At 53.3% G+C, this 15,534-nt stretch overlaps 5 protein-coding genes across 5 annotated transcripts; 4 read left to right on the top strand and 1 right to left on the bottom strand.

Moving 5' to 3' along the window:
- Positions 1–1,520: 1,520 nt before the first annotated feature.
- Positions 1,521–2,143, top strand: UCRPA7_8088 (putative gnat family protein; the record flags this gene model as incomplete). The annotated part of the gene is made up of 2 exons (XM_007920608.1): positions 1,521–1,931; positions 1,994–2,143. The coding sequence occupies 2 exons, from the start codon at positions 1,521–1,523 to the stop codon at positions 2,141–2,143; spliced, it is 561 nt and encodes a 186-aa protein (XP_007918799.1).
- Positions 2,144–3,582: 1,439 nt separating this feature from the next.
- On the top strand, positions 3,583–4,419 carry UCRPA7_8089 (putative ribonuclease t2 protein; the record flags this gene model as incomplete). Its single annotated transcript, XM_007920609.1, has 4 exons — positions 3,583–3,585; positions 3,652–3,665; positions 3,718–4,229; positions 4,280–4,419. 4 exons carry the CDS (start codon positions 3,583–3,585, stop codon positions 4,417–4,419), a joined length of 669 nt encoding a protein of 222 aa, XP_007918800.1.
- Positions 4,420–4,853: 434 nt separating this feature from the next.
- On the bottom strand, positions 4,854–5,869 carry UCRPA7_8090 (putative translocation protein sec62 protein; the record flags this gene model as incomplete). The annotated part of the gene is made up of 2 exons (XM_007920610.1): positions 4,854–5,458; positions 5,512–5,869. 2 exons carry the CDS (start codon positions 5,867–5,869, stop codon positions 4,854–4,856), a joined length of 963 nt encoding a protein of 320 aa, XP_007918801.1.
- A 6,777-nt stretch (positions 5,870–12,646) lies between these two features.
- Positions 12,647–13,492, top strand: UCRPA7_8092 (hypothetical protein; the record flags this gene model as incomplete). Its single annotated transcript, XM_007920611.1, has 2 exons — positions 12,647–12,751; positions 12,851–13,492. The coding sequence occupies 2 exons, from the start codon at positions 12,647–12,649 to the stop codon at positions 13,490–13,492; spliced, it is 747 nt and encodes a 248-aa protein (XP_007918802.1).
- Positions 13,493–14,320: 828 nt separating this feature from the next.
- On the top strand, positions 14,321–15,331 carry UCRPA7_8093 (putative inositol monophosphatase protein; the record flags this gene model as incomplete). Its single annotated transcript, XM_007920612.1, has 2 exons — positions 14,321–14,438; positions 14,550–15,331. The coding sequence occupies 2 exons, from the start codon at positions 14,321–14,323 to the stop codon at positions 15,329–15,331; spliced, it is 900 nt and encodes a 299-aa protein (XP_007918803.1).
- Positions 15,332–15,534: the final 203 nt, after the last annotated feature.

Genomic DNA, 15,534 nt, shown 5'->3' on the forward strand with positions numbered 1-15,534 from the left:
AAGGAGAACAATAAACTCTTATCAGCAAAATAGTGTCAAGAAGGCCTCTCGGCATTGAACAGACTACTCTTCCATAGCTGATGTAACTATCAATCTAGGTAAAAGATAACAATGCTTGGAAAGATTCTAGCATAGAGCTAATACCTAGATCCGTAGTAGATAGTCACGTCATGACGAGTAGATGGGATATGTCGCAGTTTTCTCAATCAATGCTGCTGGATTCCGCTAGGGTGGTCAAACATGAGAATCTCAACTCCATCTGCAGTGCGCCTTACTCAGAACTATACGGCCGTTGCGAGAACTCGCAGCATATGTACGATCGATGCTCTGATCATACTAGCAAACTCAGGCAATAAGCAATCAAAGGCAGTGTCCTGGCTGGCTGATGCTGTTAGGGAAGACGCATGCCTGTCGAGATGTCAGGTTGTACCAGACAAGGATATCCAGATAGGCAGAGGCTGGTGGAGGCATCCTGCGCGATCTTGGGCACAGATGCGAGTGGCTACCCAGATTTGTCGTAGCACCGCATATCAAGTTGCACGAGACCGATCCAGTGTGTGACAAAGAAGGAGAGCCTCCAAAAAGGGGGTGCCACTGAGCTGAATCGAGTCCGAGGTAGGTGATACAGGCAGTCGATGAGCCCCTTGCCCGTGGATTGCAAACATTCCAGAAGCCCGGTTGAAGCTCCAGGTGCGTCGTGGCGCTCTGGTGTGCGGGAGTTGTGAGCCTTTCGTCGTTATGTGACGGACGGCGAGTGCCGAAGCCGCTAAGTTACCTACCGGGAGGTACCTCTCACGGGCCAAAGGCACCGAGGGCACCAACCAGAGCTCCCCCCCGCGCCGCAGTGCATTCAGCCTTAAAAAGCAGCTAAAGGTCCCGCCCCTGGCGTGCCTGGTGCGCTGCGTTGCTAAGGGTTTCTCCAATGGAATGGGAAGGTCCCACTCACTATCCCTGAAGCTCCCGTGCCTAGTCCACTATCGCAAGCCGCCGCCGCGAAGCGCAAAATATCTCTCGACAGGATACCCCGTCACACTCTCTAGTTTCCTGCTCAATTCACGCATCCGCCTCCCAAACCACCTTGTCCACGAGCATTACACCTTCTGTGGACAGTTTCAGGGTCAATTGGCTAGCACAAGGTATGTGATGACCGTTTCGGGCGCCCTGGCCATATCTGCGCAAGTTGGCGCATTGCGTTGAGCTGTTGGGAGCAGCTCCTTATCGTCATATCCTCGTCACATGTTCCGTTTGGCGGCCAGGTTGCGATCACGTCAACCCTTATCATTGTTGATATAATGAGGAATCCAGTGCTGGATAACAATGCTAATTTGATACCCCAGAGAATAGCAACTAAAGGCTCGCTTTTCCCGATATCCCTCCATCCTCGACACTTCTACGAGCTGGGTGCCACCTCCATCTGCTTGCCTTACCGATCATCCCAAATTAGACAACTCATAGTTGACCTGCCTATTGTGCCAAGTCACATCGTCTGAATTTTTCCTCGCAATTGTCAAACCGCTAGCATGGCGGCATTGACGCCGTACCTGTTCACGCCAGAGGCGCATTCGCACCTGGTGCCCTACCTTGCCGCACTGCAGGGCTCGTGTATCACTCACGACCGCACCATCAGCAACTTCCTGCCTCCCTTGAACCACGAGAAACTTCTGAGCTACTGGAAGGAGAAGATTGCCGAAGTCGGGGCTGGCACAAGAGTTATTCTGATACTCCTGGAGGAGTCAGTCCCAGGTTCGAAAGCAAAGGGAACGGAGCTCAAAGGCGTGGTCATGCTCAGCATCCCCGCGACGGAAACCGGTCCATTCAGAGGAAATGTTGAGTCTCTGCTCATAAGTCCCAAGCTCAGGCAGCAGGGTGCTGCGAGATTGTTGATTGAAACACTGCACATACATGCTGTGCAGAGAGGCAAAACTCTGATGGTAAGTGTTATAAGAGGTAAATCCTGATTTTCATGGAATCCAAGAAAGCTAATAATCACCAGATGGCAGACACAGAGAGCGGCAGTGCCTCTGAAGAGGTTTTCAAGAAGTTCGGATATACGGAGGTAGGCAGAATTCCTAGGTATAGTCTGAGCCCGTCAGGCGAGCTGAAGGATGCTACATTCTTCTATAAGGATCTGTCATTAGCCTAGAAGGCGAATGGCTGGAATGTTTGACAGGCGTTTTGGTTTCTTGAGGACTGGGTTCAAAAGTTTTGGCTTTAGTCAAACTTGCGATAGAGAGCTTTGGCTTGCTGCCACCTCTTTTCTTTTGCTCTTATGCGATCGGGTTTGTCCGTCATGACTAGCTTCACAGATCAACGGGCATGGACTCACACGACAGGCCCTATGGCTGGAAGGAATTTTGGAATGCCTTGATGATATAAGCTCATGAGGCTCGTGAGTTGAAGGGTTTGGAGCACAGAGGGATCATACACATCTTCGTGGCGCCAGCTACCTTCTTTTACTGTACAAATCTTTGACACCTCTATTTGAAGCGAATCACTTCATTGCTGTCGGGGATGCTTGGCGTGATCTGGAAGCGCATTCTCACAATTGCCTATTACGTCTTCTATTCGACACGTGCTTCAATCTAAAGGTCTACAGCGAGACCGTATAGTCCAAGTGGGCTGGAGGCTGACGGGTTGCTTGCAAGATGGCCATTTCCGATCTTAGTCTTCGACGTGGTTCGCTCGTATGCACAATGCTTTTACTAGCCAGGCAGGGCACCCACGGCCAGCCCCGAAGCTCCAATATCGGGAGCTCTCCGCGATTGACCTCTCAGGATCGAGAGATCGATCAGGTGGGGGGTTTAGGTGACAGGGATCAGCCGAACCACAGCGGCACATCGGTGATCTACGTCCTGCTCTCCAGTGCTTCCATGCCGTCAGCTTCCTTTTCCAGACCCAGTGCTCCGGAGCGATAATCGACCTGCAGCTTGCTTTGCGTCCTGCTTTTCTTGGGCCCGCGCAGGACCGGCGGACCAAGATGTGACGCAGCTACTATAAAACAGAGCTCTATTGCTCTTTGCTCACTTTCCTCGGCTCTGGTAGCTTGTGCTCGGTCTTTTCTGTTCGATCATTTCCTCTACGTTGGAAGTCGCTCAGATAAGTGGTTGTTAACAATGATGCGCTTCGCTGCGTATACTGCCGCGCTCTGTGGCTTGCTACAGCCTGCGCTGGCGGGACTCTACCCAGATCTCAGCACAAGTAATCATACGTGCGCATTGGGTATTTTTATTGCTTCACATGTTTAATTCCAATCGTAGTTAACAGCTTGAAACGTAGTACCGCCTCTATTGTCTTGTTCGGACGGTGCCTCGCCCGATTTAGTCGACGCCTGCTGCGTTGAGACCTACGGCGGCCTTCTCGTATGTGCTACTAATTCCTACAAAACCCGAATATGTTGTTCACAGGATCTGATCTCTTTGCTAGCTATCAACTCAGTTCTGGGACACGTATACTGGACTTGAATCGGAAGGACAGCTTCTGCCCAAATTCACCTGGACGCTTCATGGACTCTGGCCAGGCAAGTCAACCATTTGTTGCGGTATCATTCATATTCATCACTAACAACACTCCTAGACTTTTGCAATGGTAATTATTTACCTGTTCCACCAATATTTCGAGCGATTCTAATCAGTGTCAGGTTCATACACACAGTATTGCGACCTGAAGTAAGTCCACCTCAAGACCCTATGTCTATGCCGACTTGACTAACACATGCAGCCGACAATATGACCCCCTACCATCCCCCAACACCACCACCGGCAAGCCGGATGGCACACCGGTCCCGGCGTACGAGGGCCCCGGCATCGGTACCTTCCTCGAGCCCTTCGGCAAGTATGACCTGCTCGCCTACATGAACAAGTATTGGATAGCCCAAGCCCAGCCGAACAGCGACTTCTGGGGCCACGAGTTCAGCAAGCACGCAACGTGTTACAGCACCTTTGATGTCGAGTGCTACGGCCCGCAGTACCGCGAGCACGAAGAGGTGGTCGACTTCTTCGAGACGGCCGTTGCGTACTACCAGAACCTGCCCACCTGGGGCTGGCTGTCGGCCGCGGACATCCGGCCGAGCAACGTCTCGTCCTACAGCTTCGCCGACATCCAGGCGGCCCTGACCACCGGCTTCGGCGCCGTGCCGTATATTGGCTGCTCCGGTCCGCGGTTCAACACTACCGAGGCGGGAGCGGGCAGCTCTGACAATGGCTATACGCGATTGACAGAGGTCTGGTATTGTAAGTCACCGCAAGGGAGAAGTGTAGAAGATTGTACTGACAAAGTTTAGACTACCATGTCTACGGCCGACCTCAGAGGGGCCAAGGCCTGCCCGTCGATGCCAGTATCAACGGTGGCAGCGTGTCGAATTGCGCCAAAACCCCTGGCGCTATTCACTACTATGAGCGTACAGCCAGCTCCGAGGCCTGAAAGTAGCAGCGATTTGGAGTCATGGAGACAAGGCATGATGACCTCTGAATACGATATGATAACAAGACACCCACGATAGGAGTAATACATAAAATCTAGTTTGTAGAAACAAGTTGCTTGGTCTCGATGATACCGTTCAATTTTTGATATAGTACACTTTTCTTTAGCGGGAGGAACCATGCCGGCTACCGCTGCCTCAACGCCGATTTGCATAAAATGCCCCAATGCCAAGAATCTACTCATCGTCTGCCAGCTCCTCGACTCGCGGAGCTACGTAAGATCTCTGCGAGGGCGCTGTAGCTACTTGGGTGCTTGTCGCAGTCGTGGTGGCCGTCGCTGGTGCGGGTTGACCAGTCGATGCAGAGAATGTTGCCTGTGCGCCGCCTGTGCCTGTTGACTTGGACTTCTTCTTCTTCTTTGCAGTCTGCAATGGATTAGCTATACTCGAGCATCTGTCTCAGAATGGAGCCGCGAATTACCTCATGCCACGCCCACACGGGTTTGAATGAATCGACAAAAGACACATCCTCCCATAGATTCGGGAAGAGCCAAAGTCCAGGGGGAGTGACGAAGTAAGTGATGCAGAAGAGAATGACACGGAAGATGGCCATGAGGAAGAACAGTCCAAGAAGTATCAGGAAGCCCCAGCTGAGGTAGTAGACGCCCTGCCGCATCTTCAGGGGCCAGAGCGGGTATAGGACAATGGCGAAGATAACTACAAGAGCCAGGGCAGCGTAAACCTTGCGCATGACCTGGCTACCCTCCCAGAGCCACACGTAATACATGTCATCCTGGGCATCCTGTTGCGGTTCGATTCGAACGGTCCACTGGCCCTTCACACGCTTCCCCTTCTTGGGAGGAGCGTGGTCATGGCCCTCGTGGGGATCGACCTTCTTCACCCGTAGGGCAAGCATGGAAAGGGGGAGGAGCTTGAATGTGTTTTCGAGAGACGCCCGGTCGGTGATTTCTGGTAGGGCAGGGTTCTTCTTGCGGGCTTTTGCGTAATCGGGTGACTCGAGTGCTCGTAGCGCACGTTTCACTGGTGAGAGTCAGCAGCTGAAACAAGTGACAACTGGACTGGCGCCAACTCACCTCTGAACATGTCTTTGCGCTCTCCATTGAGAATGACAGTGCGTGGCTTGAGATTCTGACCTCGCAAGAACTGCGCGACTGCCAACGCAACGGGATTAGGAGGACCAGGCTGGATAGGTTGTGGTTGTCCCTGCTGGGGCTGGCCAGGCGGGCCCCCAGGACGTCCCTGTTGCGCCGCCTGTTGTTGTTGCATCTGCTGCATGCGCATCTGTTGCTGCTCCATGGCTTGCTTCTTCAAGTGCTCGATGAACTGGGGAACGCTCATGCCGGCCTTCTGGGCATCGATGGCAAGTTGCCGTTGCATGGCAGCGATCTGCTCGGGTGAGGGCATCTGCCCTGGCTGCGGAGGAGCCTGCATCGTGGGCGTCTTCTTATCGTATCAGACAAGGAAATGTACAATTGCCAGTCTATCCGAGTCCTCAATACTCCCAACAGATCTAGCAAGCCTCTGAAGAAGTAACTCCGCTATGTGTTGTTGAGATGTGGTTGCTGGAGGGGCTCACTCCATTTTATCGAGAAGGGATAGATGGGCCACTGACATCTGTCGATGTCCAAGAGCAAGCTGTTCTCTTCTACGGTACATCCGCTTGCGGGTTCCTCGAAAAAATTATGGGTCCGCGGCACAGGCACGCTTACCTAACGTAAGTCAAACGGCTTCGGTGGCTTGCCTTGAGGCTTCCTCGTGATCATCCACGTGCTAGCCGCTCGTAAGCTGAGCCACAGGGGGCAAGCCTCATGAAAAGGGGCTGGAAGATTTGGGCAGAGCTCCAAAACTCGCCCTCTCTTCTTTGATGCAGGTGCATCATGTCGGCTGAAGGCAGGCCAGTCGCTCATCCTCCTCCAGCGCCTGTGTCCCTCACACCAGCGCTAACATAGGTGTATCCATCCATCTCCGACCGGACGTGGAGCTGGACCTGAAGGTGACGACAAGCCCGCCACTCCTTTCAGCAGGTGACGGTCTTGGTCGTGCAATTGTTTGCAAACAGTGATCGCAAACTTTGTTTGCCTCTTGTTATGGGCTAAATATGTCACAGCAGCAGTGGGGATAGAGGGGCTTGTACAGTCAGAGGCAAAGTCAGGATACCCTCCTAATGACGATTCTTCAGCAAATCAATACGCACCATCAAGCTCTCGTAATGGCTGCCATACCCGCTGTGCCACGGTTCCTTGCAGCAACTCTACATATTCCCCGTGCCGGCTGTTGCATCAAACAATGTCATCCCGTTCGCACGCGACGCCATCAGGCAGACGGATGTACCATGCGGTCGGGCTGGCCTGGCTGGGCTACTCAACAGGGGACCAGTCCTCTTCAGATCTGTCACGGTACACGAGGCTCCAATAACATTGCCCGCGACAAAATGCTGGCCGTCGCGCTGGCCGTCCGTTGTTATGGCGTGTTGTGTCAGAGTGCTTCGGTTTCAGGAACCATCTATCGAAAGGCTTCTCACAAGCTTCCACGCTATCGAACCCCTCCTGTTTATTTTCCTCCCCTCCCCCTTCTGGGCGCCGGTCCCAATATTAGGGATCCAGCTATCCAGTGGTCGCGGCCAATCTACGGAGCCCACGAGACAATCCCCTCAGGATTTCGTGGCGAGGTGGTCGTGACTATGGGTGTTGGTGGGTTACTTGACCAAGGCATTCTAAGACATTGACTCGCTGTACGGCACCGTTCATCTTACACGACTGGTGGGTCCTGCAATCTGGTGTGTAGCGCCAGCCATCCGGAGCATCACTACCCCCCGGTTTTGTAAGCGCCGACTGGTCCTCGGCCACCCCTCGGCGGCCTATCAGAGCTGCGCGTTGCAGACCTCACCGTCAACTTATTCGCATTTGCTTGTCAGCGCTGCTCAGCCAGGCCAAGCTATGGGTGTGAATCGGAGAACCCAAGGCAATAAGGTAATGAACCTCTCAAAAGGTAGGTAGGTACGCTCCCTTTTATCTCTGACTCTGCCCGATATGAGTGAGTCCCTTTTCTATTGTTCCGCTACAACTCAGATCGCTGGCCGTCACCCTTTCCTGCTCTTCCTCCTCCTCTTACCAGTAGTCCGGTATGAGGCCGCTTTCAACAAACAAGCATGAAGGGATTTAGCGGCATGCTCTCTCAGGCGTACGCTTCATGGCTGAATTCTGTTGCTTCATGCTGCCCGCAACTGGCCGACTGTCTCGACGATGAACGGCCGCTCCGAAGTGAGTGCTATCTTGCGCGATATCACAGCTCAACAGCTTGTGATGCTCATGGTGAGGACGGAATACTAAGATATACAGGTCCTGAAAAGCGTATGCTTGTTCTTTATGATCAGCCCGGGCTTGTTCCGCCGCCTTCCGCCGAAGCGCTTAGACCAGGGTCGAAGTCGGGAAGGGAGAAGTCGTTCAGGAAAGGTCTGGGATCTTTGAATAAGGGAAGCTTCTCCGTGAGAAGACGATTTGGATCCAATGCATCTTCATCGCGCCGGCCGCAGATATCCGCTCCTTCGAATTTTCGTCACATCTACTCAGAGTCTTTTCAATTTCCGCAACAACTACAACAGCCTCGCCAAAGACCGAGGTCTTTCCGACCCCTGCAACTCAGCATTTACCAACCTGATAACTCTTTGTCACCGTTATTACCGCATTTTGAGTATGTTCATCCTGATGTGACGCCTCCTCCACCGGCGTACACCAATAATAGCTTCGATGATGATAGTGCTACCTTGACGCACAATCGAAGCTATTCGTCCATGTCTTTTCATATCCCAAGGCGGCCCCTAAATGAAGCATCATCATTTGTCAGTAATGTGGAGGACAGCCCTCCGAGGATACCGCCTCGCGCTAGGACACGCGCCTACACGTCTCCAAGCGTGGAAGCAATCGTCGAGCGGATCGCAAGCGCTATGATTGAAAGAGATCGACTGCAGGAGGAAATAGAATCCGTTATCGAGCGGCAGAGCATCTATGTGAGCAGCCGACCATCGACAGCTTATGGAATGCCCGAGTCGGAGCCGATGCCATCGATCCCCGCACTTCCACCGTCCGCACCTTCGTTTGCAGAGCGTTTAAGCACGGAGCGACCACATACTGCTCCATCTAGGTCTATGGTCAACATCCCGCATAGGGCAAAGAGTTTCGAGGAAGCAGCTGCCGTGTTCACCACGCCCTTAAGACATGTTACCCCCATCGATGATCGGTCACTTGATCGGCCTCTTGCACCACCGCTACCCCTTGTTTTGCGACCACCTTTGAGAAAGAAGAAGTCATTCTCCCGAGTCTCTAACTGGCTGTTCCCAACCACAGAGCACCAGCGGGACATCAGCCTCGACTCCATCACCAACATACCGCAGCCTGTCACCAGCGGCGGTGGATTCTACCAAGTCATGTCCGAGGGCAGGACAAGCGTCGACACCCTGACGACGGTCTCAACCTGGGAGACCGAAGAAGATCGGACCATGCCTACTACCTGGTCACCGGGTAGCAGCCCCGTGACGAAGCTGGAGACGCCAAGCAGCTTGGCTAGAACAGCTACTTTTGGAGCAGGTGGTAATGGACCGCGGCCCACGAGCGTGGGCGTTGCATTCTAAAGCTTGTGATAAATAAGCATTGTTGCATTGTTTTATTATTATTATTATTATGTGATACCATAGGTTTACTAAAAGACCTTCAGCATGAGGGCATGCTGCGGATTTGGTCTAGATCTAGGGGCATTGGTTGGGAGGCTTTACTTCTGGACAGGCAAATATGCTTCTAGATCGAAGCTCTTGGTTCGCTGGGCGGAGCTCCTTTGGAGCACTGGTTTTAATCGAGTAGAGATAGCATGTAGTACTTAGTGGTAGAAGATATCAATGTGATGATCTCTGGTGGAGACACTTGGTTCTACGAAATCATTCCACAAGGCTGAGACAGCATGGCTAAGACATCAATCACCCTTGGCGCTTAACGAAAAAGAGTCCCCACTGTGTTTGCTTCTTTGAGACAACAACCACATGATGAAGGCTCACAAAACCGAATGCTGTAGGGCGATGGTCGATCCTCAAATCCCTCGTGAGTCTTGTCCTTGGAGATGGACGAAGATGGCGCGTAGCCATTCTTTAGCCATTCGGCCGAATAGGTAAGTTCAGACCTAGCCTTTTAGTAGCTGCTCAAGGTGAATATTTCAGGTTTATTTACAACCTTCAGGACTGTAATACGATGTACTCCGAGTAGTTATTGCACAAACACCTTGAGATTGGTTGAACATGGAAGACACTGTCGGGTTCTGAGGCCAAGTCGGTAGTTACCGTTAGAATGGCTGCGTTAGTGTCTTGCATGGTGGATTCTAAGTCTTCAGCCAATCTCCACGCCGCTACGGCAAGCTCAGTCTTGTCATTCGCAATTGGGTTGCATCGACCACGTGGAAGAATTCCTCAATGAGACTTGACAACGATCGCTGGGTCATGCCGGCGAAAAAAACTCTAGAGAATACCCCTTTCCTCCTTCAATCACCGAGAATGCGACACTAGCTTCTGTAACTCTACCATCCCCGCTCGGGCATTTTGGCTCTGTTTGTCCACCTTCCTCGGCCGGCATTGACTGTCGCATTCGAGAATTGTACCCTGGCATCCATGAAGACGAGGGGGCCTGGGATATCCCCAGCTGCCTGCGGGTCGCGATGGCGCTCGATTTTATGGACACGATCAGAGCTGTGATGAGGGGAGGCAGATTTAAGTACAGCCCATTGCCCCCGAGGAACCCTGTGAGGGAAGTCCAAGCAAGCACTGGCATCTGGTCCGACCGTCACAAGTCGGCTCTCAAGTTCACCATGGCTGCCATGTTTCTCCTTGTCGTGGGCTATATGGTCATCGCATTCATGTAAGTCCTTTGGCTGACTCCTGGTCTATTACTTCCACACTAAACATCGACTCAGGCGTGTCGTTGAATGTGCGCCAACCTGTGCGATTAAGTGCGACACTCCACAAAAGGGGTTTCAATGCTCACCAGAGATTTCGCACTTCTGGGGCCAGTACTCGCCATTCTTCTCTGTGCCGTCAGAATTGAGTCCTTCCGTACCAGCTGGCTGTGAGATCACATTCGCTCAGATCCTTTCTCGCCATGGTGCTCGAGACCCAACAGCTAGCAAAACCAAGCTGTATCAGAGCACCATAAATCGCATCCACAGCTCGGCAACAAGCTATGGCAAAGGATATGAGTTCATCAAGGACTATGAGTATACCCTTGGTGCCGACCAGCTGACGACATTCGGTCAGCAGGAGCTGATCAACTCCGGCATCAAGTTCTATGCGCGTTATAAGGATCTTGCAAGCATCTCTCCATTTGTACGGTCATCCGGCCAAGACCGTGTTGTCGAATCAGCTATGAACTGGACACAGGGCTTTCACCAGGCGCGACTCGCTGACAAGCAGTCGACCAGCCCGGATAGCTATCCCTATGACATTGTCACCATATCAGAGGACGCAGGTATGAACAATAGTCTGAGCCATAGCATATGCACTGCGTTTGAGGATGGCCCTGTATCTGAAATTGGAGACGACGCTCAGAGTGCCTGGTTGGACGTCTTCGTCAGAAGCATCACGAACAAGCTGAATGCGAACCTCCCTGGGGCTAATATATCTGCTATCGAGACTATCTACTTGATGGATCTGTGCCCATTCAATACCGTTGCCAGCACCGATGGTTCTCTCTCGCCGTTTTGTGGTCTATTCAGTAAAGACGAATGGGAAGACTACGACTACTTGCAAAGTTTGAACAAGTGGTATGGATATGGCAACGGCAATCCTCTGGGGCCTACTCAAGGTGTTGCCTTCACAAATGAGCTGATTGCCCGATTGACCGATCAGCCAGTCGTCGATCACACTGCGACGAATACCACTATGGATAGCGATCCAGCAGACTTCCCGCTTGGCAAAACACTGTACGCGGACTTCAGCCACGACAACGACATGACTGCCATCTTCGCGGCGCTGGGCCTGTACAACGCTACGGCTCAGCTATCTAATACTACAAGAGAGTCGACTGCCGAGACGAAGGGCTACTCGGCTAGTTGGACTGTCCCTTTCGCTGCGAGGATGTATGTTGAGAAAATGACTTGCAGCGGGAGCACCGACGAGTTGGTCAGGATCCTCGTCAACGACCGAGTGATTCCTCTAGGGAGCTGCGGCGCAGATGCTCTTGGCAGATGCACTTTGGATAACTTTGTGTCCAGCCTTAGCTTCGCGCGCAGCGGAGGACATTGGGATCAGTGCTTTGTATAATATTACTTCATAAAAGTGCAAATATGCAACCATAGAAACAATGCCTCCATTGCGAATCGACGAGAGTTCGATGAAATACCCCTGGAAGCATGTTTCAGGCTTTACGAATCACAAGCCTATCCATAGAGTGATCGAAATCAGCAAGGGGTTGGGTAGTGATCTATCCTAGGGCTGAGAAGGACCGTTGTAAAAATAGCAAATGTTCTAACGGCCAGTCTGAGACATACATCGCGAGGTGAGGCTTAGAGGGGCTTATGAGGTGTCCTATCGGAGTTCTTGGCCAGCAGACCTGCACCATTTGAAGGGGCTGAGGAGAGACAGATGTCGGTCTGCTAGCAATTCAGGACAGCTGCTGGCTATTTGCCTGACTCTTTTGAGTAAAACATTCAATCGAGGTTTCATCACCATTTTGACCAGATCAACGTCTCAGAAACAAAAGATTGTGGGAGGGAGCCGTGGCGTTCGGAGACCTAGCTGATCGCCAGGGCTGATGCATCTTTAGTTATCTTCAATGCGCCATTGGTGCTGCTGTGGGGTTGGCTGGGAGGCGTCGCTTGGCGATTGGAGTGCGCCCGCCGCTAAATGAGGTTGCCAGCACCTGGGAACCTCTAGCTTGGTTAGGTACTGTACCTACCATTTCCGGGCGGTCGCAAGGTAAGAAGACTATCAATCACATCACGCCTGTACGCTACGCTAAGCGGGCGGCTTGCTTGCTTGCTCGCACCCGAGACTGCCAACGTCAGCAACCTCAATCCTCCTCATCACCACCAAACCAAGCGGTCGGCCGGTTGTACATCCCGTACCACAGATGTCAGCATATCTCATCCGACTGACCCAATCCACTTGTCCTTGACGTGAGCGACCCCCATCGTCACCATCATCCTCGTCCAAGACGCAACCAGCCGCATCCAAAGATGGTCTCCACAGCCGGGACGATTATCATCGTCATCCTGGTCCTGGCCGTAGCTGCTGCTGTGGGCTGGGTTCTGTACGCTCGATGGCGCGCTCAGAGATTAGGCGTAAGTCTTCCACTCCTCCTATACTCCATCGGGACTCATCGCAATTGATCCTCTATTTCGCTTCTGGTGCTTGACGGTTATGCTGACCGATCCTCACAGCTCCCACCTCCCTCGTGGTCATCCTTCATACCCTTCCGAAAAACTGAACAGCCCTACGGCGTCCAGCCCGCACCCGGCGGCGTCGTCGGCTGGTTCAATGACCAGATCCGCAAGTTCAGGAATCGCAACAACCGCACCGCCGCCGGTGCCTACGAGGGTGCTCCGCTCGGCGGCGCCGCGCGACCCGGACGTCGCGGCTTCGGCCCCCTCGACCCCGACGAGGCATGGGACACACGCGTCGGCACAGAGGCGGATGCATACGGCCCGGGTGGCTACTACGAGGAGCAGGAGCTTGGGCTTGCGCCACGACACGGCGCGGAGGACACGGCGTATGGGGGCGGGAGCAGCTATCCTATGAATCTGGCTGCAACGCCGAGCGCAGCGCCTGCGGGCTTTGGCGAGGAGGAGGGTAGGGGCAGGACGCTTAGCAGGAGTCCCGGCCCCGGCGGACAGGGCCTGGGTGTGCCAGGCAAGTCTGGCGCCAATCCGTTCGACGACGATGCCGAGCCGAGCAATATGAGCTTGAGAGGAGTCAGTCCACGGCCGATTGACACGGAGCGAGCCGCATCGAGTCACGGCAAGGACCCTGGATCAGGAGAGTCCCCGACTGAGAGGAGATCGGTTTTCAGGGAGAACGTGTAGTATGGCTTTGCGGGGGTATTGCGATGGTAGGATTGTTGGTTACAGCTCGGCGTTCTCGAAAAGCCTTCCTCTGACTTCATATTGACTGTTGTCCGGAGTACTTTCACTTTTGACTCTACCTATCTTATACGGCTGAAGACGTCTTTTGAGGGTGTGCTAGGCTCTGTAACCATACACATGTTGCAAGGAGGAAAGGATGGTCCAGGCAAATGATTTACGTATGCACTTATGATAAGCACTTGGGCAACTCTTGGCCCTAATGAATTGAGGCATATCTGCAGCTGTATCTTGGGGGTTATCGGGAAAATGTCTGCTAACGAAGTAATGACGCGGTTCTTCTCCAAGTTCGTTCTACATTTGCGTCGAAGCGCCTTCAAGTTTGGGCGGCTAGCTATAAAGAGTTATGTATTCTCGAGAAACCGCATAATTTGAGCCTATACTGATGGGTAAAGTACTTATGCAGCCAGCTGATACTGAATCAGTCGGCACTCGCAGAGCAAGCGTTCACTTATGCTGCTTTTGACTTCTTTAAACTTTCGTCCTTCGGAAGCGAATGCATGCAATTATTCCAGGTTTGCTTCCTCCCTCCCTCAGGGCGAAACATTCGACAACATGCCTGCTGGTGCCTCTCTAATTGGGCTACTGAACCTAGAAATTCAACACCGTAGTGGGGCTAACGACGACAGCATGAACTTGGAGGGGTAAAGCTGATGTCCCAAACACTGACACTCGGCTTTTCGAAGTTAATAAACATCCATTTCAACGGCACTCACGCTTTTAAGAAGCAGAAAGATTATCGTATCAGTGTGAACCAAACCTGTCAAGAAGATGGCTGAGGTCAACCTTCAAGAAATCCACGACACTCTGCTCTCCATTGCCTTCGAGGCGGGGCGGATGATCATGGCAGCCAACCCTGACGACATCTCAACCGGCACGAAACTGAACTGTGTGTCTCCTTATTCCTGAATAATGTCCTCTTCAGAAGGCCCCTACAGGTGTCTCCTCCTCATGAATGTCGAGGATTTCTTCATTAGCTAACCAATTGCTCATTTCTTAGCTGTCGACATTGTCACCGAGACCGATCAAGCTGTCGAGAAGATGGTTAGCACTCGGCTACAAAACAAATACCCAACCTTTTCCTTCGTCGGTGAGGAGACCTACGTCGCCGGCGAGACCAAAGTTACGGATGCCCCAACATTCATCGTCGACCCCATCGACGGCACGACCAACTTCGTCCACGGCTTCCCGAACGCATGCATCTCGCTCGGCTTCGCAGTCAACCGCATCCCCGCCGTCGGCGTCGTCTACAACCCCTTCCAGGACCTGCTATTCACTGGCATCCAGGGCCACGGCTCGTTCGTGCAGCGCAACGCCAGCCTGCCCGCGCCGGGCGAGAAGAGGCGGCTCGGCCCCAAGACGCCGCTGGGCGACCTGAGCACGGCGCTCGTCGCGGTCGAGTGGGGCAGCGAGCGGGACGGGCCCAACTTCGACATCCGGGCGGACGTGTTCCGCAAGTTGACGGCGAGCAAGAAGACGGGCGGCAGCATGGTGCACAGCCTGCGGTCGCTGGGCAGCGCGGCGCTGAACCTGTGCGCCGTGGCCGCCGGCCAGTGCGACATGTACTGGGAGGGCGGCTGCTACGCGTGGGACGTGTGCGCGGGCTGGGCCATCCTCAGGGAGGCCGGCGGCATCATGGCCAGCGGCAACCCGGGCGACTGGGACCCCGCGATCGACTCGCGCGTGTACCTGGCGGTCAGGGGGGCGCCGAGCGGGCAGAAGGAGCTGGTGGAGGAGCTGTGGGCGGTCATTGGCGACAGCAAGATGTCCTACAAGCACTAGATGATGGTGTGCCCCGAGCAGGTAGATAAAATATATTGCAGAGCACTGCCGGCATATGCGAGCATGGGAAGCGAACACTTAGATGGGAGGATGGCATGCATTGTCGGATACCATAGATGGCTACGGCGACATGGGGTAGCAAAACAGCTCCTCTCTTTATCAAAAGAGTTGGCGTAGACTAGGAAGCAATAGATTACACAGTA

This window comes from Phaeoacremonium minimum (genome assembly GCF_000392275.1).
Source record: "Phaeoacremonium minimum UCRPA7 unplaced genomic scaffold PA7_03_scaffold_580, whole genome shotgun sequence".
Taxonomy (NCBI): Eukaryota; Fungi; Ascomycota; class Sordariomycetes; order Togniniales; family Togniniaceae; genus Phaeoacremonium; species Phaeoacremonium minimum.